The 24,302-nt window shown below is 52.0% G+C and overlaps 1 protein-coding gene across 15 annotated transcripts in view; it reads left to right on the top strand.

The window, feature by feature from the left end:
- Positions 1–24,302, top strand: part of PTK2 (protein tyrosine kinase 2) — a 257,568-nt gene that overhangs the window by 183,361 nt on the left and 49,905 nt on the right. For 11 of the 15 annotated variants that reach the window (XM_042973398.1, XM_042973394.1, XM_042973397.1 and 8 more), the window contains 9 exons: positions 3,488–3,544; positions 4,988–5,008; positions 6,108–6,205; positions 11,596–11,680; positions 12,855–12,955; positions 15,258–15,373; positions 16,240–16,340; positions 19,392–19,481; positions 22,119–22,323. In XM_042973398.1, coding sequence (XP_042829332.1) covers positions 3,488–3,544; positions 4,988–5,008; positions 6,108–6,205; positions 11,596–11,680; positions 12,855–12,955; positions 15,258–15,373; positions 16,240–16,340; positions 19,392–19,481; positions 22,119–22,323 — 874 coding nt within the window. Of the gene's footprint in view, positions 1–2,529; positions 2,714–3,487; positions 3,545–4,987; positions 5,009–6,107; positions 6,206–11,595; positions 11,681–12,854; positions 12,956–15,257; positions 15,374–16,239; positions 16,341–19,391; positions 19,482–22,118; positions 22,324–24,302 lie in introns of those variants that run through there. The other 4 variants (XM_042973393.1, XM_042973392.1, XM_042973404.1 and 1 more) reach the window with 3 other exon arrangements.

Raw genomic sequence — 24,302 nt, 5'->3', positions numbered from 1 at the left:
AGTCCCACGATTTAAAAATAAAATCTTTAAAAAAGCAACCAAAGTGCCCGTAAGCATTGTGGAAGATCCTAGTGAGGTGGGCACTCTGCCCGAGTGCCGCTCCGCATACCAGCCCACCACTGATTGGCACCGGGACCCGGGGGACCCTCACGTGCCCTGGGGGGTCTCAGGTTCCTGTCTGCGGAGGGGGGGGCGATGGTCGCAGTACTGCCTGGCCGGATAAGCGGAACAGTTTCTGTCCGTGTCGGCCACGGGCTGCCAGCATCGTCCGTAAGTGAGGAATGTGGATCTGGCTTCCCTGATCTGTGCCCAGATCTTGAACCTGCTTCCCGTTTTTGTGTTTGTTCTCCTTGTATCATGCCATTGTTTTTGGGGGGAGGGGGGGCGCGGACAGTTTCAAGCTGGCCTGCAGTTTCTCAGGGGCCCTTGAGTGTGTAAAAATACCTCTCATATCGGTATCATATCATCCCATAATCTTAAGACCAGAAACGAAACAGAGAGCAGAATCCAGGTCAAGCGTTCCTGGAGAAGTATGCCCGGCGTCACAGCTGAAGGCTGCTGTGTGGACGGCCACAAGCAGAGTCTTGTAGGCCTGTGCGCCTTCAACGGCGTCGACTCTGCTCCACAGGAACCACCTCATGGAGGACACAGACACTGCAGTAAAGTCTGTTCCCTTACACCACAGGGCACAGGTGCCGTCCTGAGTGATGCCCAGATCGCTCTGATAGCCCCCGGGTTTCACATAGAATCCACAGAGCATCGAGAGGAAAAAATTACAGGCTCTTACTTGTGGTTTTGTGAATTCATTAAAGGATCTGCAACTTGATTTTTCCCAGATCAGTTTTGTACACTGGCATTTTATTTTTATGGCCTCCAGTGAGACTTTTATAAAAAGAGGCAGTCCCAGAAGCCACTATAGTCCCACCGGGAAGGCCGACCGGGAGTCTCAGCAGGCAGGCCCCCCTCAGCTGCCAGACCCCTTCCACAGAGCCCTCAGAAGAAGTACCCCAAGGGGCTCCCATTTTGTGACACGCCTCTACGTGGCTCATTCTCCTGACGACCCTGCCGGTGGACGTGTCCCCACCCTACACGCGAGGGCACAGCTAGGGCACAGCCAGGCGAGCTGCCCCTGCAGGATCGGCAGGCCGAGCACCAGCGCCACCCCCCACGGTCTGCAGCCTTGCACCGGCCACATAGCTCCTTTGCCCCAGCTTTGCGGGGTGTGTGGTCCCTTCACCACCTGAGGCCCCCTCACCACCCCTCTCTGCCTGGCCTGTATATGCCTGGCCCCTTCTCCGTGCCGGGCACCGTGCCAGATGCCGAAAATACAGCGGTCAAACACACACCTGGGCTCCGCTCCCCTGGGCTCTCCGTCTGGAGGGGGACAGACAGTTGACGGGGGACCAGAGGACTGCCGGATCGTTGATCCTGATAGATGCCGAGGGAAGTAAACCAGGCAGCATGGTTAAGAGTGAGGGGGGTAGAGGGCAGGTTCGTTTGAGGCAGGGTCTCTGGCTTGGTGACACTTGGGCCGAAGCCAGAATCGGCCGAGCCAACACGAGCCCCAGCCCCGTGCTGAGTGCCGGGTCGGAGGCCTGCTGTGACGTCACCGCGCGCCATGCCCTTCTCCATCAGGCAGGCGGTGTCCCCACAGCCACATAAGGACTCAGTGCCCGTGGTGGTGATTGATCCATGACGTCCCCCCGTGGAGCTCAGAGCCAAGTGCAAGGACCGCCGAAGCGCTCTGGTGACAGGGCGGCGGAGGAAGGCGTGTGGAGGCCGGGCGCCCGGCAGCTGTCCCCGCCAGGATCCTGCTGCCCCAGGGTCACCTCTAAAGGCGTGTGCTTCGTAGAGAAGAGGAGTAAGGGTAGCGCCTGTTTGTGGAAATTCTGCCTCAGCTTCCTGAGGGGAGGGCGTACAGTCGAGCTGGGCAAATTTTGGAGTAAAGGGAAAAGACGGATCCACAAATGGCATGCGTGTGACGTGTTGCCTCAGCTGTCCTAGCTGTTAGTGCAGAGTCCCCCTCCGCTCGGTCCTTTTTCTTAAAGTGCCCTAGTCACTCCCTTCTGTGCCCAGAGAGCATCTCAGCGTCCTTCATTAAGCCCGCTCACACAAAAGCAAAGCTGTGGGCCGAGGACATGCCAGTCACCGAGAACAGGGTAAGAGGGAGAGGCAGAGAAATTAGAGAACGTGAGGTTTGGGTAGAGTAATCCGCAAGTGGTGTTACTTATGACACGTAAGAGTGATACAGATCACCCACCTTCCTTTCACACAGGACTTAGCAGTGGTTGACATTTACTAGATGGCTCAAGGAGAACTGATCCGTTGACTTTGTTCTGCCAGTTCAGCCAAGAAATGAATTCTTCCAGGTACTCTTAGCGTTGGGCTCCGTCATTACCATGGCAACGTGGAACAATTGACGTCCCAAAGAATGTAGACTATATATATTCTCTCTTTCCTGTAATTTTAGTGTCTGAGTGAAGTAGTAATGGCATGAAGGAAAGAGCTTTCAGCTCGTAGTTTCTCTGGGGCCAGAGGTGGTGCCTGGTCAGGTCTTCTCCCGGAAGAGCTCCCTTAAGACGACCAGCGAGGAAGCACAGCCCTCCTTTCCTGGCCCAGCAGCGGCAGTCCTTCTGCCTGGAGCGGCTAAAGGTTTCCCTCTTGACAGAAGGAGAAAACAGACAAGGCTTAAGTCCGCGTACGTGTCACTCAGGTGAGGGTTTTCTCCAAATGAGCTTCCCCCCATTGACGTGGCATCGGATTTCTAAGTCACCGTATTACCAAAAGGAGTGAGTGGAAGCACGGGAACGCCTTGACATCGCCTCAGAAAAGAACTCATTTTAAGACGCTCTTTCTTCTCATTTCATTCTTCCTCTTAGATCTTTTACCCTTTTGACGTTAATGCGTAGTCTTCAAATATCTGAGTGAAAAGCGACAAGAGAGAAATCCCTGCGTTTCTTCCACCCTGAACAGATGAAATGCATGACCCGTGTCCTCAAACGTCAGGCCGCCACTTTTGCCTTCTAAAGGAGAGCATTGAGCTCATGCTGTAGAGTCTAATTATGAATGATGTCAGGTTCCCTGTTTTTGAGATACTCGTCTTGTTTGGAGAAATCCCGGGAGACAGCAGTGGGGCCCAAACGTGCCTTTGCTGTAGATGAGAGAGAGTTGTGCAGTCAGTGCAGATGGGCGGCCTCAGATCGTGCGCATAGTTGCCCCGCATCTTTCTGTCATTCGCAAGGGCTCTCTGTGCGAGCTCTGTTTGCTCCCTGAGAAACAAGTCTGTGTGTTATAACAGATTGCACCATGACGTCACTTTTATTTCCATAAATGACTCATGTGTGAGCAAAAATTGAGTAATCGTGTTTTAGGAATGTGTCGGCATAACAGGGGACTTAGGCAGATCGTTTTGCCTTTTCAAATTATGTTAAAGGCCGGGAGGTCAAATAGTTCACATCTTCCAACGTGTCTGTTTCCTTCCCTGCAGAAACCGACGACTATGCTGAGATTATAGACGAAGAAGATACCTACACCATGCCCTCAAGTAAGTAGGCTTTGGATTTTGTTCTTGTTCAGATCTGACAGATACTTAACTTTTAGGTATCTTCCGTTCAAAAGTTGTAGATATTTATTGGTTTCTTTTAGAACTGTCTTTAATACCTCACATTGAGTGTGCATAACAGAAATATTCTTTTCAGTCTTTAGAAACCTGTTTTGTATTTGACCAGTCTGAGGTCAGGAGCCTAAAGCTCAAATATCTATAGTAAGTCAGCTTAGTTACAGGCTTTTTGGAATCTCATCTCGTGGCTCTATCATAATACAGCCTTTATTGATTATAGAATCTCCTCTCTGTGGACTATTATATTATTTAAAGTTACTTGTCTATACACGTTTCTATATTCAGTTTTTTCAACTTGCATATTCAGTTAATTGCATTTCCCCTTTGAAACTCTGTTGCTTGCTGCCCTTGACTGACCAGGTACAAAGAGCTTCCCTCATCCGTTGCTTCCAGTCCGCACAGCTTGGGCGGGGCGGGGGGGGGGGGGGGCGGGGAGGGGCTTCAGTTACGACTTTCCTGCAGCCTAGAAACACCAGCTTCTTCTCTCTGTTTTGTGCTGCTTCTTGATTGAAGAGAATCCGGAAGCCCCAGGTCTCGTGTTGGAAGATAGAGTCCCAGACCTTGAATTGGAGACACACTTGAAATTTCCTTCACATAAAAAAAAAAAAAGTTTACTGGCTCAGTCAGTAGAAGATGCAACTCTTGATGTTAGTCACGGGTTCGAGCCCCACGTGTGGCACAGAGTTTACTTAAAAAAAATTTTTTTTAATTTAAAAAATTCAGCATCGGATGTCCTGATTTCCATAGAGCCACACGTATTTGTAAAATAAGTGTTTCAGGCACTTTATTTACCCTGTTGTGTAACTATTGTAAAAGATGCTCTCATTTCCATGAACTCTACACATGCAAGAGGCATTACCAGCGTCAGGCCTGCATTGTCCTGGGTGCCCCCCAAATCCCTCACAAGGGTTCCTTGTGTTAGAGAGTGGTCCAAAACAGAGGGAAGAGCGGAAGCTTACTTGTGTGCATTCTGACTTGTGTGCGCCGGCACCACAGAAAATGTTTAAACTGACACTTAAATTTTGTACGTTTCCACAGAGAATCCAAATTTGCACTTGTACGTTTATTATTCGGTGTTGAGTAGTACGTGTCCAATGTGGCTGACGTTTATCCAAACCCCACGAAGACGTTACTGTGTAGGAATTGGGAGATGGAAACTGGAAAGCGTCGTGTCCCTCACATCGAGTTCATTTGAGGAGATTTAGGTTTTGCCTATGTCTGGTCTTCTTCCTACTGATGTTTGTGGTTAAAATATTTCACATAGTAAATATTGAAACGTACTCTCGGAGTTTGTTGTTGTTAACCTGATTGCTATCAGTTATTTCTAAGCAAGGTCTTCAATTTTTTTCTCCCTTAATTGCAATACAGAAAGCTATGGAATAGACGAAGGTAACACGATTCCTTTAAAATAACTGCATTTGCTTGCAATTGCAGCCTGCGGAGTGGTGTGGGACGTTTCAGTTCGCAGTTAACTGTTATCCTTAAACCACTTGTCATTGGTTTATCCGTGCTATTAAACCAATGGAACTACCAGCTAAAGTGATTTTAAAGAGGAAAAGAACCACCTCAAATTTGAGTCGGATTTTCTGTATGGCTTCTCATTTGATAAACCAGGAAGAGTTTTGAAACATTTGGCTGTTGTTTTATTCCATTGGCGACTTCACTAATGGAGTCCGTGCAGCGTGGATCGTGCAGACAGGTTTCCTGGCCGGAGAACATCAAAATCCGCAGCAGTTAATTGGATTAGAATTCATGGTGTAGGTTGCTAGTGGGTATTTTATTTCCATGTGCCTCAACGGCCTGCTAAACAGTCAGTTTGGTATAAATCGCAAGAAATTAATATGTTGATTTGAGGCAAACGCTCTCAAAAATATAAAACACTCATCATTTGTAGTGCAATATGTTCAACCTTGATTCCAAGTCATCTAATTTTGAAATTAGTTTTTAGAAATGGCCTCTTTAAACTCTTTAGCTCCATGAATAATATAGATAGGATCGTAAGAAAGTGGAAAACTCTTAAACTTTTAAAACAGAGTCACTCGTGACACGGTTTTCCCGTTGTCTCCGTATTTTCAGACTTCAGTTATTTGTAAAATAATTGCTTTAAATAACTGTGTTTTTTAGACTTTCGTATATTAATACCTAAACTAATAGCATTGATTTCTTAAGCATATAATTTACTACTTGGAAAAACTATTTAGAAAACGATCAGACAGATACAAACTAAATCGAATTAAAAACATGAAAAAAATCTGCCTTTAATAGAACTCACATCGTTTTGTGGTTCAACCAATGCCGTTAACAGTTTGTGTAACTCCTTTCACAATACCGTTTAAGAGAATTCCACTCTGTTTAAAGCATTTTCATAGAGTGATGTGCCACCAGTGAGAGTTGTACTCGTGGATGATAAGGAAATGCGTTGAGTGTAGTGTCTGCATTTGGAATACCGCACCTACCTAATTTTTGACGTACGGATCGTGCTTTGCAGCCAGGGACTACGAGATTCAAAGAGAAAGAATCGAGCTTGGACGGTGCATCGGGGAAGGCCAGTTTGGGGACGTCCACCAAGGCGTCTACATGAGTCCAGTAAGTCCTCCCTGGCGACCAGAAAAACGCGCTGCTTTTGACTGTCGCCTCTTCTTTGTCTTCTCGAGTCCCTGGCTCTCCTTTGCAGAGGTCTTTCACAGAGCCCGTCACACACGTCAACCTGCTCGGAGTATTCGGGAGCAGAGAAATGGCACCCTTAGCTCCTAGAGGGCTGGGTCTGTCTTTTGTTCATTTTGATCTTTCAGCCTCTCTCATCAGGAACAGATCCCACAAGGAGTGTTCCATTGGATGGAACAGATTATGACTTTAATAATCGCTTTATTGAGGTATAAATCACATACTATAAAACGTACTTTCTAAAAACATACAGTTCAGTGGTTTCTTAGTATATTGATAGAGTTGTACAAACGACAGCACGGTGCATTTTCCAGCACCTTCTTTACCCCAGAAAGAAGCCTCACCCGCTAGCGGTTACTCCCGTCCCGCCCTCCCCCAGCCCCTGGCAGCCAGTCGTCTGCTCCCTGTCCTCTAGATTTGCCTCTTCTGGATGCTTCACGTACACGGACTCGTGCGACATGTGGCCTTCCGTGATCGGTTCTTTTAGTTAGCATGTTCTCAAGGGTCATCCACACTCTAGCGTGAAGCGGTACTTAGTGTCCTTTTTTGCCAGGCAACATTCGATTGTGTGGGTAGACCGTTTGTGTTTGTCCGTTCTCCAGCTGACAGGAATTTGGGCTGTGACCGCTTCTTAGCTGTTAGGAATGACGCCTCTGTGACGGTCACTGCACAGGTCTGCGTGTGAGTAGTTAGTTCTCAGTTCTCTCGCATAGATGGCAGAGAGTGGAATGGCCGGGTCACGTGGTATCTGTTCCGCCCTTTGACCCGGAGCTGTCTCCGGTTATGGTACGTGTGCCGGTTAGATCAGCAGTAGTGAGACACCAGCAGGAACTCACTCAAGAAACTTTTTTTAGCTGGAAGAACGGGTGTACACGGATGACACAAATAAGGGATCACAGACCGTCCCCAGCTTATAGTGGTTCGACTTACTCTTTCTTGATCTTACGATGTTGCAAAAGCGATCTTCATGCAGTAGAAATCACACTTAGAATTTTGAATTCAGATCTTTTCCCAGGCTAGGGATATGTGCGTCCTCTTCCCCTGCAGGGTGGTGGCCACAGCTTCCAGTCAGCCCACAGCGGACGCACTGATGGCCGTTGCGCAGCCACGCAGCGATCCTGTCACTCTCAGTAGAGGATTTAGTGAATTACAGGGATAGCAACACTTCGGTGTAAAATACGCTTTGTAGGGGGCGCCTGGGTGGCTCAGGCAGTTGAGCATCCAACTCTTGATTTTGGCTCGGGTCATGATGCCAGGGTGGTGGGATCGAGCTCCGTGCTGGACGTGGAGCCTTGCTTGGGATTTGCTGCCTCTATCCCTCTGCCCCTCCCCGCCGTGTGCGTGCCCTCGCGTTTTCTCTCTCTCTCAAAAAGCAAATAAAATAATGCTCTGTGTCCACTGGTTTTGCCCAACTATAGGCCATTGTGAGTGTTTGTGAGCACACATGAGGCGGGTGTGGCCCAGCTGTGATATTTGGTAGGTTAGGTATTTACGCGCATTTTGACTCAGGGTATGTTCAACTTACGATGGGTGTGTTGGGACGTAACTGCATCTCAGGTCAGGGAAGAGCTGTGGTAACACAGACGATTGACATTTTTTGTTACCCCTGCTTTGGAAGCTGCAAATGGTGTTTTCCCAGTAGTTCCATACCTGTCAGGTTTTCTAGAGCTGAAAGGGTTTTCTTGTTTTGTTTTCTTTGGGTCACAGGAGCAGCAGACAATTGCCACCGCGTCACTAAACAAATCAGAGATTCCATTTTTTTTTTTACATTTCAGCTTTGAAAGTCTCTACCTTGTTCTTACACGTAATTCTGTCATTTATTATGTATTTTTAGCTGCTAACTTTTCTTCTAGTTGTTTTTTTTGTTTGTTTTTTTTGTTTGTTTTTTTTTAACTATATCTGTTATTATCTTCCTAATTCTCTTACCTCTGTTCTTTGAAGCAAAAAGCAGTACAGAGAGCCCTGGGTCCAAATTTACTCAAAAGGCCTGCTAACTTTTAGACTGGCTCTACCCAACTGAGATAAAAGGCAGGTGAGGCTTCTTGACCCGAAATAATTACAGTTGAATTACAGTCTCTGTTAGGTCTCTGGGCTTGCTGTTAGGAAGGCAGTTGGGGAGCGAGTGCATGAGCCTAGCCATAACAGGCACTGGCAGGGAAAGTTCCAGACGCATGCTGTGGACAGGGAGGGCGTGTCTCACTTCCGGATTGTTGGACCTGTGGAAGATGAGGGAAACTGAGGAATCCAAAGTGGCTACTTGAGCATCGGTATGAATTCTGCTTGTTGAGTGAGGCGGAGAAGGCTAAGAGGGAAGCACGTTGGATAGTGGGCGCATTAGTAAGGGTTCCCCGGGGAGACAGAAGCAGGCGGGTGTGGGTGCTTTCAAACGAGATCTGTTAGGGATTGGCTCACGTGATTATGGAAGCTGACTGATGTCCCCTCAGATCTTCAGGTGGCCTGCTGGAGACCCAGGAGAGCTGATGGCTTCTTACTGCCAGGCTGTATCTGAAGGCCCGAGACCCAACATAGCCAGTGTGGTTGTAGTCCAGAGGGTCAAGGAAGAATAATGTCCCAGCACAAAGCAATTCAGCAGGAGGAATTTCCTCTTGTTCAGGAGACCAGCTTTGTGTTCTGTTCAGGCCTTCAGCTGATCAGACGAGGCCCACCACATTAGGGAGGGCAACCTGCTTCACTCAGTCTATCAATTTACATGTTAAATCCATTCAGAAACACTCTGAATAATGTCTGACCAAATAATCTCTGGGCACCCCGTGGCCCAGGCCAGTGGACACATGCAGTTAACCACCACAGTGGGATATCAGGAGGTTTGTTTTGCTCAGTTCAAGTTTAAAATAACTTCACAGCATCCTCGTCAAGACAGGGCACAGGTGGGTTGGATATGTGGGTCTGAGCTGAAAGGCAAAGTGAGGGCTACAGAGAGGAATTAGGAGGTCGGCATGGAGGTGGGTCTTGGGGCTCAGTGAGGCTGCTTCTCGTCGGGCTGGCCGTGGATTGCGCCCTGGGATTTCCCAACACTGACAAGACAGGAAGCGGTGTCCTGCCTTCCACTCTCCCCCTGTGCCAGTCTTTCCTGCCTGAGGCTGGCGTCTACGGGGACAGCGGCTCACGCTCCCGTAGCTTGGCAGATTGAGGTGTCGTCAGCACTCAGAATCTAGTGTGGCCACCATTTCAGAGCTAAGTCTGTGACAAAGCCGCTGCCGCTCCCTGTCGCCTGTCACATGCACACGCTGCCCCGGTCATTCCTGAGATAAAGCCCTGTTGCAGAAGGGGCAGGCCACTTCCAGCAGGGTGATTGCGGGCAAACCGCGAAACCTGTCAGCCTCTGCCGACCCGGTCGTCTGTAAAAGGGGTGGCCCGGACCCTTGTGTACCTTGTCAGGCTACCTCACAGATCACTTGGAGGCTCAGTGAGATGATGTACAAAAAGGACAGAAATGCCCAAAGCCTGTCGAGAAAACTGAAGACTGCGAGACTATGCAGCCCCCATCTGGGATCTCATGGCTAAGTGCTCCTCGCTCCTGTGCGAGGGCGCCTGCGTCTGGCCACCCCCGGGGACGAAAGGAGGGGTCCAAGACAGCAGCCCCCCGAGGCCTCCTCTCTTCACTCCGGAGCTGCTGTCTCTCGGCTGTGTGACCTCGTCCCCTCTCCAGATCCTCTGGCGAGGACGGGACCCCGAGGCAGGGTAGGAGTCGGGGCACGGCAGCCGTGGCAGAGACCTGAGGCAGTGCTTCTTAAACCTTCGTCCGTTCACCGGGCTGTCCCTGCTGCTTTCTCCCCTCCTGTCCTCACCTTTTCTGCCTACTTGACAGAATGTGAGGTACCTTGGGAAAATATCCAGTATGAACAGTACGTGGTTCTACCAAGGACAGTGGAAAGCCCAGGATAGGATAAGCCCTTAAGTTGCTACTTAAAACCATCCACGGGGGCACCTGGGTGGCTCAGTCGGTTGAGCGTCTGACTCTTGATTTCAGCCCAGGTCACGATCTCACAGTCCAGCAGGATCGAGCCCTGAGTCAGGCTTTGCACTGAGCGTGGAGCCTGCTTGGGATTCTCTCTCCCTCTCCCTCCCTCCTTCTCTCTCTCTCTCTCTCTCTCTCTCTCTCTCTCTCTCTCATGCTTTCTCTCTCTCTAAAAATAAAGTATAATGAAGTAAATGAAAACCATCCATGGTATTCCATTGAGGCTTGGGATGGCCTCATTTGTCTTGTTCAAGCTCTGTCTTTTGAATTCGTTCGAGAAAATATCAGCTTCTTCGGGAGGCAGATCGACACGCCTTCTTGGTTTCTCTCCACCTTGGTGGTCCCCCTCTGTGTCTGCCTTGTGTCTCCCCCTCTCCCTGACCTCCCACACGGCTGGGCGGCCGGGTGCTGTGCTCGTGCCCCAGCCCGCGAGGATCTCCTGCGGATCCGACCCTGAACTCCGCCGGATCCTCCTGCCGCTGCCCTGGGTGCCACGCTATCTCCCCGCCATCTCACGCCCCTCACGTCCTGGTCCTGCTCGAACTGCTGCTTCCCTCTCTCTCACCAAACACCTGAAGTCTCCTTACCAGCATCGCACCTCACCCTGCGTCACCTGCACTGCCCACACTTGCCCCAGCCGCCACCCCACCGCTGCGCCTCCCCCCCCCCCCGCCCCCATCAGCTCCCGGAGCAGGTGCTCCTTCTCAGCCGGAGGTCAGCCATGGCACTGCCCTCCCCGGGGCGCCTTTCTTTTGGTCCATAGGGCCCCGCTCGGGCTGCCTGTCCCAGCGCACCGCCTCGGCCCTGCCCCCACCACTGCCCCAGCCGCAGCACTGTGACCCTGGCTGTGCCCGCCTGCCAGTCCCTCCCTCCCTCCTTCCATTTTTTCGCCCTTGTCTCTGCCTCGCACATCCTGACACGCTCCTTCCTGGTCCACACCACTGTTCCGCGCGAACGTGCTCTGTGATGAGCTCGCTCCTTGTGTTCGTTGTCTGCCCTTTGCCGGAACGGAAGTCTGAGTAGAGCAGGGAACGCTGCTGCCTTTAGCCCAGGGTGCGTCCTGAGCGCCCGGAAGGCTGCCTGGCACGCAGCAGAAAGTGTTCGTGGGACGACGAACGAATGAATGACCTCCAGCATTTTAACACCGTGTCCGTTTCTTCTGGGGTCTTGCTGAGTATTTGAAGTGTTCTTCTCCTGAGGTTTTCAGTTCTGATCCTACCTGGTCCACAGTCCACATAGTTGCAGAACAAACAGCTCTTCGTGAACGTGCCCGTTGATTCATGTAGAGAACCTCTTTTTGCATGTGTGTGATTCTGAAATTTCCCTGACGCAGGAGAATCCGGCTTTGGCGGTCGCAATTAAAACATGTAAAAACTGTACTTCGGACAGCGTGCGAGAGAAATTCCTTCAAGAAGCCTGTAAGTTTCTAGAAATTTCTGTGGAGCTCCATTTGACGTTTTGTCTATGTAAAATACAAGCCATCTCTAAGAAGTAAGAAAAAGAATATTCTGACTTCTATGTGACAGCTGCATTTACTGTCTTGCCTTGCAAATTACTACCTGTATCTGTAGAGGCGCCTGTGTCCACATCGTCCAGGTAAGCCCTGATGTTTGGGTGTAAAGGTCGACAGATTTACCGTCCCTGTGTCCTTTGGTACCTGCACCGTTCAGCATCCTGGCCCTGGAATTGGGCAGGTGTAGAAATGAGTCCAGCCCAGGTGCCACCAGACCCTAGAGTTGGGGGTGAGCAGGACAGACGCGGTCCCCACCCTGAGGGAGCTCACAGACTGGGCAAAGAGCCGGGACCATGGCCAGGGCCCTGCTGCTACAGTGCCCACCCCTCAGCTCTCTGTTCACATGTCCAGGGATGAAATTGCTGGGAGGGTCTCGCGTGGGTGGGTGTTCTCTGCAGAGTACAGACTCATGGAGAGCTAGTAGCTTGTCCTGTCCGTCTGCACGTGTCTGGCTCTTCCCAGCTGCCTTCGGCCTGGGATGCCCTTCCTACCCTCCCATGGCTTGTCCCGTCTCATCTGACCGCGTGATGAAAATAGTTTCCCCTCAGGAGGCTGTGTCACAGGACCACACTCTCACCTTCCTCAGTATTTGTAACTAGGTAAACATTGCCTGAAAGTTATTATTCCGTTTCTCTAGGCTCTAAGCTCCATGGGGACTCGGGCCGTGTCTGCTCTGCTCACTGCTTAGACACAGCGCCCCGCTGTGAAAGGCACTCAGTAGACATTGGTCATGTGAATGACTCCCTGTGTCCTTCATTACATGTACATCGATTGAAGGCCTTCTACCTTCCATTTCAGTAAATATTTACCACCTGACAGTCCAATAGATTAATAAGTCACAGAGTAAATCATACTGACTTCATCAATACATTATAACTCCTCAAAATCATACTGTAACTTTATCAGGAAAAAGTCTAAGTCTGTCTTTAATCCTGTTCCTGTGTCTTAAGTACAAGACAAAGCCCGTCTCAGCTCGCTTGTTTCTGCAGAGCACCTAGGCCAAGAACACACAGGGCACAGCAGCCCCCTTACCTAACGCTCTACCAGAAGAGTGACCTTGGACACCTGTCTCTCCCTAGTAACGATGCGCCAGTTTGACCACCCCCACATCGTGAAGCTGGTCGGTGTCATCACGGAGAACCCCGTCTGGATAATCATGGAGTTGTGCACGCTTGGAGAGGTAACCTGGCCCTCAGACCCGGCCCGTCTGCCGGCCTGCCGTCACTGTGATTAAATAGCAGCCCCGTGATTGGGACTCGCCCAGCCTGCGCTGGCTGTTTGGTGTCCTTTGTTTAAAAAGGGGGAGTACGTTACAGATGCCGTCGTCCTTTGGGTTCGGGGAACAGAACATCTTCATCGGTGAACCCCCAGGGGATGCCCTAACTCAGCACTGGCAGCAGTGGGGACCGGGCGGTCCCTCCTTCCTCCCTGGTGCTGCTGCCTCGTGCCAGCCCCGGGCTTTGAGGATGGAAGAACCAGTCTTCGTGCAGTTGTGCTGCCTTAGCGCTGCATGTAGGTGAACCTGCAGTTCCTTGTTCCTCTGAGAACTCATTTCACGGTGTGTCTCCGACCGACTGCGGTTAGTCACAGTTTCTGTTGAAAATGGGAGGAACACACATAGACAGATCTCCTTATTTGACTTTCTCCCAAACACAGAAACTCTCCACTTAGTGTGTCACCATCCCCTGGAAGCGTGTCAGAGGCCAGCCCCAGGCTGCTGAATCAGACTTGTTCCCACCTCCAGGCCGCTCTGTAGCCTGCCTGCGTGGGGATGAACACAGCCCCGTTTTCCAGATGCCGACCCTTGACCTTCTGGTGCTAACAGTCGGTACTTCCACCTTCCGAAGCACTGTACGCGCTCCTTGTCTTTGAAAGAACACCGAACGCGGTTTTGCTTTTCATGGCAATTAGGGGTTCCGGGGCCCAGCTGTCAGAGAGCAGTCTGGATTCTTCCTCCTCTTTGTGACCGCGTCAGCGGTCCTCCCTCCCCGGAAGGGCCTGCCTGGTGGCTCCCCTCTGTACTTGATAACCTAGTTTGCTGGATGAAATAACTAAGGCCTCCACAGGATCTCTTCGTCCTCTGCCCTACCTTTCCAAAGGAAACTGTTCTGACATACGTATTTTGTTCGCAATATCTTTCTGGTTTTGCTTTTGGAGAATTGGGTAATTTTTCTGGCTTAAACTGTCACTAAATCTTTCTCCTTTATGTATTGATTTTGTAGAGTTAGAGTTAAATTCATCTGCCTTCCGTTGCCATGGTGGCCTTTAGCTGAATTGATTATGACAGTAGTAATAAGGACCAGTGGCATGACTGCCCAGCACCCTCTGCAGCCAGAACTTCCTGGAGGGTGGGTAGGAGACCTGCACCTGGCTTCCCCTTCCTCCTCATCACCTTATCCTCAGGTCTGGCCTGGGACACAGCAAGGTGTGGGGCCGCGGGTGCGTCGGCCAGGCTACGTGCCAGGCTCGCTCGGTATCTAGTTCTGTGTGTCCTCCAACTATTATTATCTAGCAGTATTTCATACTGCCATTTTATTCATTTCCTTGTAGAATCTTTCTGTATTTTTTTCCAGAAATTTGTGGCGTGTCTGGGTGGCTCAGTCGGTTAAGCATCCGGCTTTGGCCCCCGTCATGATCTCACGGTTTGTGAGTTCAAGCCCTGCGTCGGGCTTTCTGCTGTCCGTGCAGAGCCTGCCTTGGACCCTGTCTCTCTCTCTCTGTCTCTCTGTCTCTGCCCCTCCCCTACTCGTATGCACACTCCCTCTTTCTCTCTCAAAAACAAATAAACGTTTAAAAAAAAAAAGAGAGAGAGTGCCTGTGTGGCTCAGTTGGTTAAGTGACCAACTCTGGCTCAGGTCATGATCTCATGGTTTGTGAGTTCAAGCCCCACATTGGGTTCTCTGCTGTTAGCACGGAGCCTGCTTCAGATCCTCTGTTCCCCTCTCTCTCTGCCCCTCCCCCTGCTTGTGCTCTCTTTCTCTCTCTCAAAAATAAACATTAAAAAAAATTGTCTACAATCATGAAGATTTCAGTGTTTTTTTAAGTTTTTTTGTTTTTTGTTTTTTTTTTTTGAGAGAGGGAGAGTGAGCAAGCAGGGGAGGGGTGGAGAGAGAGAGGGAGACAGAGAGAGAGAGGGAGAATCCCAAGAAGCTCCATGCCATCAGCAAGGAGCTAGACATAGGGCTGGATCCCACAAACCATGAGATCATGACCTGAGCTGAAATTAAGAATCAGATGCTTAACCGACTGAGCCACCCAGGCACCCCAAAGATTCCAATCTTAAATAGGATTCCAAATAAAGAATGATTAACCATAATTTCTGAGCCATATGGCTCATTCGTTACACCTTATTTTGGAAGAATTGAAGCCATTCTTCTACAAGTGTGTGTGCGATTGGGCACCGTTGTTGAACATAGCTCTTCAGCTCTTGATTTCTGTTCTCGGTCACTAATTCTTTTTCATCTCGGTCACTGTTCCCAAAGCTGAGGTCGTTTCTGCAAGTGAGGAAGTACAGTTTGGATCTCGCGTCTCTGATCCTGTATGCCTATCAGCTTAGTACAGCTCTGGCGTATCTGGAGAGCAAAAGATTCGTGCACAGGTAAGATCCAGGCTAAAGCTGGTGAGCTGCCCTGCGGCGGGGGCAGGGGTGGGAGGTGGGAGCGGAGAGACCTCCGCAGGGGGGGAGGAGGAAGAGGTACTCGGTGTGCCCTGCGATCCCGCGTGCCACCGGCCTCCCGTAGGCGGGCAGTATCGGAACGTCGCGCTGCCCTTGTCCTGGCCGAGAGAGGAGCCATAGTCACATCCGGAGGGCTTTCCTCACGTGAAGCCTGAAACCTTTGCTTGCCTTCGGGAAGCAAATACTGTTGAGAGCTTGTACGTGCCCTAGAGCAGTAAGCATGTGGACCTAAAACAGTCACTGTCCTGGGGCTTCCTGGGACCCCCCCGAAGGGTCACGAGTGACATCTGCTGGCGTTCGGTGGAATTTCTGCTTCTCATCTGGGTCCCTTCTTTGAATGCAAGAGAAAGCCCTCAGTTTGTTTCCTGGGACTTTGTTACCCAGCACTGAAACAGATGGCATCAGCAAAATCGTTCACAGGCGTTTAGATGACAACTTTTATTTTATGGAACGAGGTCTCTTAGTAGCAGCAGGGTTGAGACCCCACTCGTGCGTCGCTGTCTGTCAGTGTTCAAAAAGTGGTAAGCGGTTTCGTTACGGGAGAGTGTACTCCGCAGCCGTTCAAAATACTAGTCATTGTGTTAATGAGTAAACAGCTGCCTAAAGGATCGTCTTTGAAGTAAAATTGTAAAATTGTCTCTTTTTCAGTGTGTAACAAATCTCCTGTTTGCATTGTCTATAAACTGTCTTTCAGAGTACCTGCCGGTATGTCTTTATATAATATAGAGGAGTTTGTAGGTTTGTTTTCCTTATATTAAAATCCATTACCCGGAATTCTTCCTCTTCAGGGACATTGCTGCTCGGAATGTTCTGGTGTCCTCAAATGATTGCGTAAAATTAGGAGACTTTGGATTATCCCGGTATATGGAAGACAGTACTTACTACAAAGGTAAGGAATCCAAGCAAGCAAGAGGCGGTAGGCTCAGAATCCTTAATGATTCTTACGTCTTCAGAAGGTGTGCCCTCATCCGCTCGGCTGAAGTGTGACAGGGGTGTGACACCAGTTCACAGCCTTCTCCACGCCTCCTGCAGCAGCCGGACTTCCACGGACGACACCTCACATCAGCCTTGCCTTACTGCCCATTAACTCACAGTGGGTCAGGGACTTCATTCCAAAACATAAAGCTGGAGAGCTTTTTTGAAAAACGTAGGAGTAAATCTTTGGGATCGAGGGCTGGACAAAGGGTCCTTAGGCTTGACACCAAAAACAGGGTCCATAAAGGGAAACGCCTGACAGAAGGGACCTCATCCAAATGAGAACTTTTCGTTCTGCAAAAGACCCTGCGAAGAGGGTGAAAAGGCAAGGTGCAGACCGGGAGAGGGTACTGGCCAACCACAGTGCCCTCCTGCAACCACGGGCCATTCAGCAAAGGGCCAGTGTCCCCAGTGTGGGGTGAGCCCTGAGAATTCAGCAGGGAAAACAAATACAGACTACGACACCGACAGCAGGTGGGGACGGAAGCCGCACTGGAGAGGATACGAGGAGGGCAACGAAGCCTGTGCAGAGGCCTTCGCGATCCCTAGCCCTGGGGAGATGCGGGTTCAGACTGTGAGGAGGTATCTTTGCACACCTGTCGGAATGGCTACAGTCTAAAAATAGTGATAACACCAAATGCTGGCAAAGATGCAGAGAAACTAAATTGCTCACAACTTGCTTGTGAGAATGTAAAACGGTACATTTTAAACCCTGGAAGAGTTTTGCAGAGTCTTAAAAAGTTAAATATGCACCTGTCATACAATCCAGCAGTTACAATGCTGGGTACTTCTCTCAGAGAAACGAAAACTGACATTCACACAAAACCTGAGTTGAGATGTTCGTTGCCACTTTAGTTCCAGTAGCCAAAACGCGGAATCCCCTCCGATGTCCTCCAGCTGGTGAACCCAGTCCGACCCGCACAGCAAGGGGGGCTGGGCCCGCTGGCTCGCCGAGAGCAGTCAGACGGAGAGATCTCCAGTCTGTTCGCGCCGTAGGCATCAATGCGTTTGTTTTAGAGCGGAGATTTAGCTCGTGTGCTTTTCCCTTTAGTTTTGTCAATTTTGGAATCAGATTGACTTGGTTCCTCGCATTATTGAACAAGTCTTTTTAGTAATAAATTTTCATGTTCCTAGTACTTGAGCTAAGGTTTCAATTATAAATCCGTACTATGCTCCTAGTATATATTCTAAGGATTACTACTGTTTTAGAAAGGCTAGTTTCTTTACTACTTAAATTTTTATGTTGTGGCAAAATGAGCCCAGGTTTTTACATACAAAATGAGTTTCCTTCATTTTACACCATGGCTCATGGCTCTTCCCTTTCCGTGTGCCTGCTGTGTGCTGCAGCCTGGAAGGGTTTCAGTAGTGGCTCTGGGTTATGTGAAAAGAAAATTCTTCAGCTGTTTATTCATTTTAGTTAGTCATTTAACTTAAAAATGGCCAAGTCGGTTTTCTGCTGTTTTAAAGTACCTCTCGTACCCTGCCCGAGCCCTGACGAGCCCAGGCACGGGACTCCCAGTGAAGGCTGAGCCCCGAGCAGGGTGGTGGCCGAGGCCCCGCAGCACGTGGGTGGCATCTGTAGTGAGCAGCTGACAGGTGCGTGTGCTTGCTGCCGGCTCAGGTCCCTACGTGCACAGTCCGTCGGGTTCCAGGAGAGCACTCCTAGGGGTCAGCGGCCCTTCGTTCGGAACACAGGTGCCGAGTCGCTGGTTTGGAAGGCGCCGCACAGAGGATTTGACCTCCGTGGCCGTGAAGGTGCTTCGAGTGGGAATAAATCCATGAAGCACCACGAAGCACAGAGCCGTCTCCTGAGAGTGCTGAGGGGCACTGGGCGCTGGCAGAAGGAGGTCCGGACCCTGTGGCCCAGGGCTCCTGCCCCGCCCCCGCCAGCTCCACGCCCTGCCGGTGCCGTCCTGACCCACCGCTCGCTCCTCGGCCACCTCTGCTTCCGGAGCACGTGGCCTTGACCCGGCGTCTGTGCTGTGCCCCCCACCGTGTACGAGTAGACTCTGCTTCCACCTCTTAGGATTAGAACTCCTCGAGAAGGGGGACCCAGGGCTGCCCACGTGGTAACCGCACGGCCGAAGGAACGTTCAGTGGGGCGCTGAGTCCTTTCCTTTGTGGCACAGAAGGAAGGTTTGTGTGGCCTCGAAAGCACGATGCTTCAGGCTGTCCTGAGGACTGTACTTTCTCATTCCATCGTCCGTCCTGCTCTTCACGTACTGGTGACAGCGTCGTCGCCAGTCCTCCCTGCGTAACCCGAGTTGGCGCATTCAGCCAGTCGCTGACGTCTGTAACTCGCAGTCCTGTGGTGCTTTCGTAGGAGCAGCGGGCATCTGGAGCCTGTCTCCGCTGGGGCGTGGGGACGGGTGGGGGCGGTGCCGGACGACCTGAGCCCCTCTGGCTCTGGGCCAGGGCCTGGCCTTGAACCCCAGCTCTGGCACCTGGCGGTGGGGCGGCCTCCGGCGAGTCACGTAACGTGTCTGAACCTCGTTTTCTGAAGAAGAGAGAGCCTACCAGGACAAGTTGTTTTCGGGGCTTAGGTTGGAATCGATGTGAGACGTTGTATGTGTACGTACGTGTTTCCTTAGAAACACCGGTTCCCTACTGGGAACGAGAGCCGACCACGTGTCCTTAGCAGAGGCTGCAGCCTGTGGACGAGGAGCTGTCGGGGAAACCGCCCGGCTCCGCGTGACTGGGCGCGGGGCTCCCTCTCCCTCGTTCCCCGCCTCTCTGCGGAGGGAAGGACCTCAGTGTTTTATCTCCCTCCCGCGGCCTCAGCAGCTACTCCCAATGACCTGACAGAAAGGCAGGAAACAGAAAGTAGCTCTCCCAGATAAGCAGAGTCCAAGGGGTCAGATGCTTAAAGCTTTTTATCTTGGAAGTAGAAGTCTCTGCTAGCTGTAGCTGTTAGATCCTTGAGCGGATAACAAGGAAGATTCACTTTCTAAAATTAATCTTCTAGCTTCCAAAGGAAAGTTGCCTATTAAATGGATGGCTCCAGAGTCCATCAACTTTCGACGTTTTACCTCAGCCAGTGACGTGTGGATGTTTGGTGAGTATCGCGAAGTTTCGTGTTGTCACGCTGTGCTTCGTGTATGCTCACAACGCACGTGGCGTCACCTCTTTTCACGGCGTGGGCTGACGTGCCTTCCCTTGTCTGACCGCTCCTTAGCCTGGCACGGGGCGCCAACCGAGCGCCGGCGTTGTGTGTGACTTCTGGGAGGCCCCGCTCTCGCTCTCGCCTCCTCCCCCTTCTGTCTCGCTCTGCCGTCTCTGCATCCCTCCTGGGGGAGATCTTTCCCTTCCCTCCCGTCTCTCTCTGCCATCTCGTCCGTTCCTTCCGTGTGACTGACCGTACATGGTTGACCTGTCCCTCTGGTTCTGTGACCGCGTGCTTCACGGGTCTGGGGGTCCCGTCCCGTCCTGGGGTCTGACCTCCTCCTGACTTGTCTCACGGCCTCACGGTTTGCTCCTGGGTCCTCTGTGGCTTCTGCCCCAACGCCTACCCCGTGCCTGGCCACCTGCTCCAGGTCGGGCGCCATCCTCCTGCTCTGTGGGCCGTCGTGGACCCTCCTGAGTGGCGCGACGGTGGCCCTTGTTCCGTCACATTTGAGACCAGTCTCCCTTTTTGATATGCACGACACTCCTTCCCCACCCCACTCTTCTGGCGTAACTCCGTCTGCCTGGAGTACATCCTAAGCCCGTCTCCTCTGGGTGAGATTCTGTCCGACTGTCGGGGCCACCTCAAGCATCCCCTCTTCTGCAAAGCCTCCTGTGGCGGGTGCGTCCTACAGATGGAACCTGCCCGTCTCCGTGCTCCCTGCGCTTTCTCTCTTGGCCACGACGCTCAGCATTCATCTTGTGAGCAGTCTGTGTGTGTGTTTGCTCTGCTAGATTTTAAACTATCTCAGAGGAGATGTCTTCGTAACGTTATGTACCTTTTTTCCCTGTATTTAGAAATAACTTTACGTACATCGAGTCTGTGTTCATATTTTTTCTTCCGTGTACTGATTGTTGGTTTCATCCAGCGCCCTAAGTAATAACAGGTGAAGGAAGGAGCTTTTTAGCAGAGTAGAAAATCGCGTGGCACAATTTAGAAAGGGCCCTGGGGTCTGACGGACACGGCTCTGTGTCCCAGAGCCCCGCTCATCGGCAGTGTGACCCAGACAGCAAGTTGAAGGTTGCTGTGAAGGGAATTGCGGTTTGCACAGAGTCCACGGTGCCTGTGTTTTCCCATTTTAACTTCTCTGCAACTGGGGTGTGTCATAAGTCAGCAGCGTGTCACGGTCGGTGTCACTGGGGGGGGGTGTGGCACGTGGTGCCCTGCCTGCACTCGTACGGCAGCTGCCGTTGCCTCCTCGTCTGCGTGGGTTTGAAAGCACTCTTTGGTAGGACGGAAAGAATTCTTAGAGGTTTTCTTAGAGGATTGTGTCACATCCCCCCCTTTTTTGGTCGCATAAAATAGTGGTGTATATTCTAGCCAGTGGCATCTTAGATTGATTTGATAGGATGCGGCATTTAAAGAAACGTGAGGTGTAACAATTCAGGACAACATGTAAATTTCAAAGCGCCAGAAACATTTTAAGGTCTCAAGAAATGACGACCTGCGTTGTCGTTACCAATAACGTTGTCATGATTTCTGGTGAAAAACGCAGAGCTAAGGTGGTTTTTTGGTCACGCACTCTTCACTTTGAAATGCCTGGAATTTGGATCCCGTCGAGACATAATTCACACTGGTACGATGCCGTGCCCTGCTTCCCCGGAGGCACACCCCACGTTAGGTACTGCGGACACCCCAAGTGCGTCTCCTCCCTTCAAGCACGTTACACGCACACGGGTAGGACGGAGACCCGTGAGGCTTTCCCAGGGGGAGTCCGTGGGGAGAGAGCCGAAGGGGCCCTAAGTGTGGCGAAGTTAACACCAGAAAGGCGCGTGCGTGTGGTGCGTTTGGGGGGGGTGTGGAGTCCCCCGCTGTCGCGGCCAGTCTGCCCTCTCGGTTCCCCGACCGGAGCTTCGTGTGGTTGTCATTCTCCGCCTTAGGCTCCGTTCGTCTTTAAACACGGGCGCTCAAGCGTTGTTCAGAGGAGCCCGAGAACGCGTGTGGTCCGCGAGGATGCAGGGGAGTGAGGAGGCTGTGGGCAGGGCCGCCCCGGCCCAGGGAGTCCGGAGCACGCGTAAGCTGGTGACGGTGCCGATGAGCACCCTAGCCACGCACGGCCAGCCTCGCGAAAGGAGTCCGGGTGTCCTTAGACGCGAGGCTTCGATTTCAGCATTTTCTTCGCTAGGCCTCGGGTCGGCTGCCGCGGTCACCGGCAGGTCGGACCGCAGCGGGGGGAAGGCAGGATTCATTCAGCTTGTTTTGAACTGGTTCGTGAAACCATGAGGGATCACTGTCCCCGGTGGGCCATTTTCTAACACGGGATGTTTAGAGGAGTAAACCTCTTTGAAAAGCCGTGGGCTGTTCGGGTCATCGTTTACTCTTTCGCTGTTCACATCAGACGAAGTTAATGGTGCCGCGCTCGTTCGCCGCACAGTTCACGGAGCGCTGCCTTATCTGGCCGCTCGGGCCGCAGTCCCACAGCTGGTCCCCTGGCGCCAGCGGTGAAGCCTCCCTCCCCCGACCCCCCCGACTCCTGGGCCTCCCCCGCTTCCTGCGAAGTTCACGGTCTGTTTTCATCCCGCTTCACAGGTGTGTGTATGTGGGAGATACTGATGCATGGTGTGAAGCCGTTTCAAGGAGTGAAGAACAATGATGTGATCGGTCGAATCGAGAACGGGGAGAGATTACCAATGCCTCCAAATTGCCCTCCCACCCTCTACAGCCTTATGACGAAATGCTGGGCCTATGACCCCAGCAGGCGGCCCCGGTTCACTGAGCTCAAAGCTCAGCTCAGGTAGGAGTGGGGGAGCGAGGGCCGGGGCTGGGGCAGGCTCACGCGGCTTCACCCACCTCGCAGTCCTTGCGCCGCGAGGTCCTTCCGTCCGCACGTCTAAGGCTAACTTATTCGCGGGCGAACACGCTGACTTTCTTAATGGGTTTGCTTTTATTTATACCTTGCTAGACTCCTCAGGAGATTAGGCCTTAAGATCTTAATAAGCTTCCAGTTATGACCGAATCTCTCCTCCCCAACTTCTGACGGACTTAGCACAGCCGACAAGACCCACAGGAATATCGTCCCCGGCTGCCTGTCGGTCCCGTCCCCAGCCCTCCTCCCATCGCCGCACGCTCCTAACCGCTTGCGCTTCTCCCGGCACAGCCCGCCATCTGCGTGCTCCTCCTCTCCCGACACACGACCACCTGTTCGGTGTCCAGAATCCTGCTCAGGTGTCACCCCTTCGGGGGGCTTCCCTAATCAGCCCTGCCCCCAGAGAGATGGCCACCCTCTGGAACCTTTTCGGTACTTCTTCTGTTAGAGTTTAAACACACCCCTGCCTGTTGCGCGGCCGTCTGGCGGCTCGTGCTTGGTGCCACGTGCGGTCAGACCCAGACTTTCGGTAGCTCCCGGGCCCCCGGAGGGAGCACACGGGGACTTGGCGGCCTGCGGGGCCCCTCAGGGTGTCTGCCCACAGCGGACCCTGCCACCTGGCCTGAGGATTCCGCATCTGCGTGTCTGGTCCCTGGCCGGGCTCCGTGCTCTCGACGGGCATCACCGCGTCGTGCTCGTTTCTGCGGCCCCGGCACAGGGGTCTGATACGTGCTCAGTGAACGGTTGCCGAATTGAAGTCTAGACTGAAACTTAGCACTGTAAGCAGTAAAATATCGTCACGTGATACATACCCACGGGAGCCTCATCGTGTAACCAACGCCGTGGTTGAACGTGTGCTGTTTCACCGGTTTCACGCTTCCTCTATTTTGTGTGCGAACTTTAAAATTTTGGTGTATTTTAGGTTTTTTTCATAAAAATTACCGAGTGTCAGGATCCAGGAGGTCCTGGTAGTGCCTCCGGCCCATCCTTACCCCCCAGTGCCTGAAGCCCCACCCCGTCTTCAGGCGAGTCCGCTCGCCAGACAAGTCTCCATGGGAGGAGCGTGCTTCAGGGAGGAATTAGTAAGGCTGCTGGCAGAGACGTAAGACATTCGTCCAGTCAGGAATTCTTGGCTAAGCGCCTCCTTCGTTGTCAGTGAGGTTCTGGGGATTCAGCGGTGAGCACAGCACAAGCCGCCCCCAGGGTTCACAGCCCAGGGGACCAGACGGGCCAGCAGGTCCCGTACAGCGAGAAGCACGCTCTGCGAGGGGCTCCTCCTGGGGCCCCGTGACGCTCCCCTGCGGGCCTGGGCCCATCCTGTCGGGCCCCATGGAACAACTCAGCTCTGCCTTCCACGTGACAGTCCTTCAAGTGTTTCCAGACGCCTCTCTTCAGGCTAGAAGTCGCCAGTTTCTTGCCTGTCCTGCAGCTAATGATTCGTGCTCTCACTGCTAGAGCTGGATTTTGAATGTGCTTTGTTTCATGTTTCGCTCATACTTTTTTTTGTTCCTCCTTGATCTTTCCTCGAATTTGACAGATTCTGTCCTCAGAATTCCTCCCCTCTGTGACACCGGTCCCTCCCCCTGCCTCCCAGACTCCTCCTCTGTCTCACCACCCTGCTGCTTTTCCACGACGCTATGAGTTCCGAGCACATGTCCGTCCTGGGCCGCCCTCCTTTCTCAGTGCACTTCCTGGGCCGTCTTAACTCTCGCCTCTGTGTCTGCAGCTTCCGTCCCACCGTTTCTCTCGAGTCCCAAAGCCGCCTTTTAGTTGGCTGCTGGGCCCCCGTTCATCCTACAGCTAGCCAGTCACCTTGCCTCCCGGGCAGCCCCTGGCCCTCGCCTTCTGTAGGTTACAAAGGTACCTTTCCTCGTCTCCATCTTGGAGTGAGCGCTGATCCCTCACTG

Source organism: Panthera tigris, chromosome F2 (genome assembly GCF_018350195.1).
Source record: "Panthera tigris isolate Pti1 chromosome F2, P.tigris_Pti1_mat1.1, whole genome shotgun sequence".
Lineage (NCBI taxonomy): Eukaryota > Metazoa > Chordata > Mammalia > Carnivora > Felidae > Panthera > Panthera tigris.
Note: the sequence above shows the minus strand (reverse complement) of the source record. Positions and strands in the feature narration are given on the sequence as shown.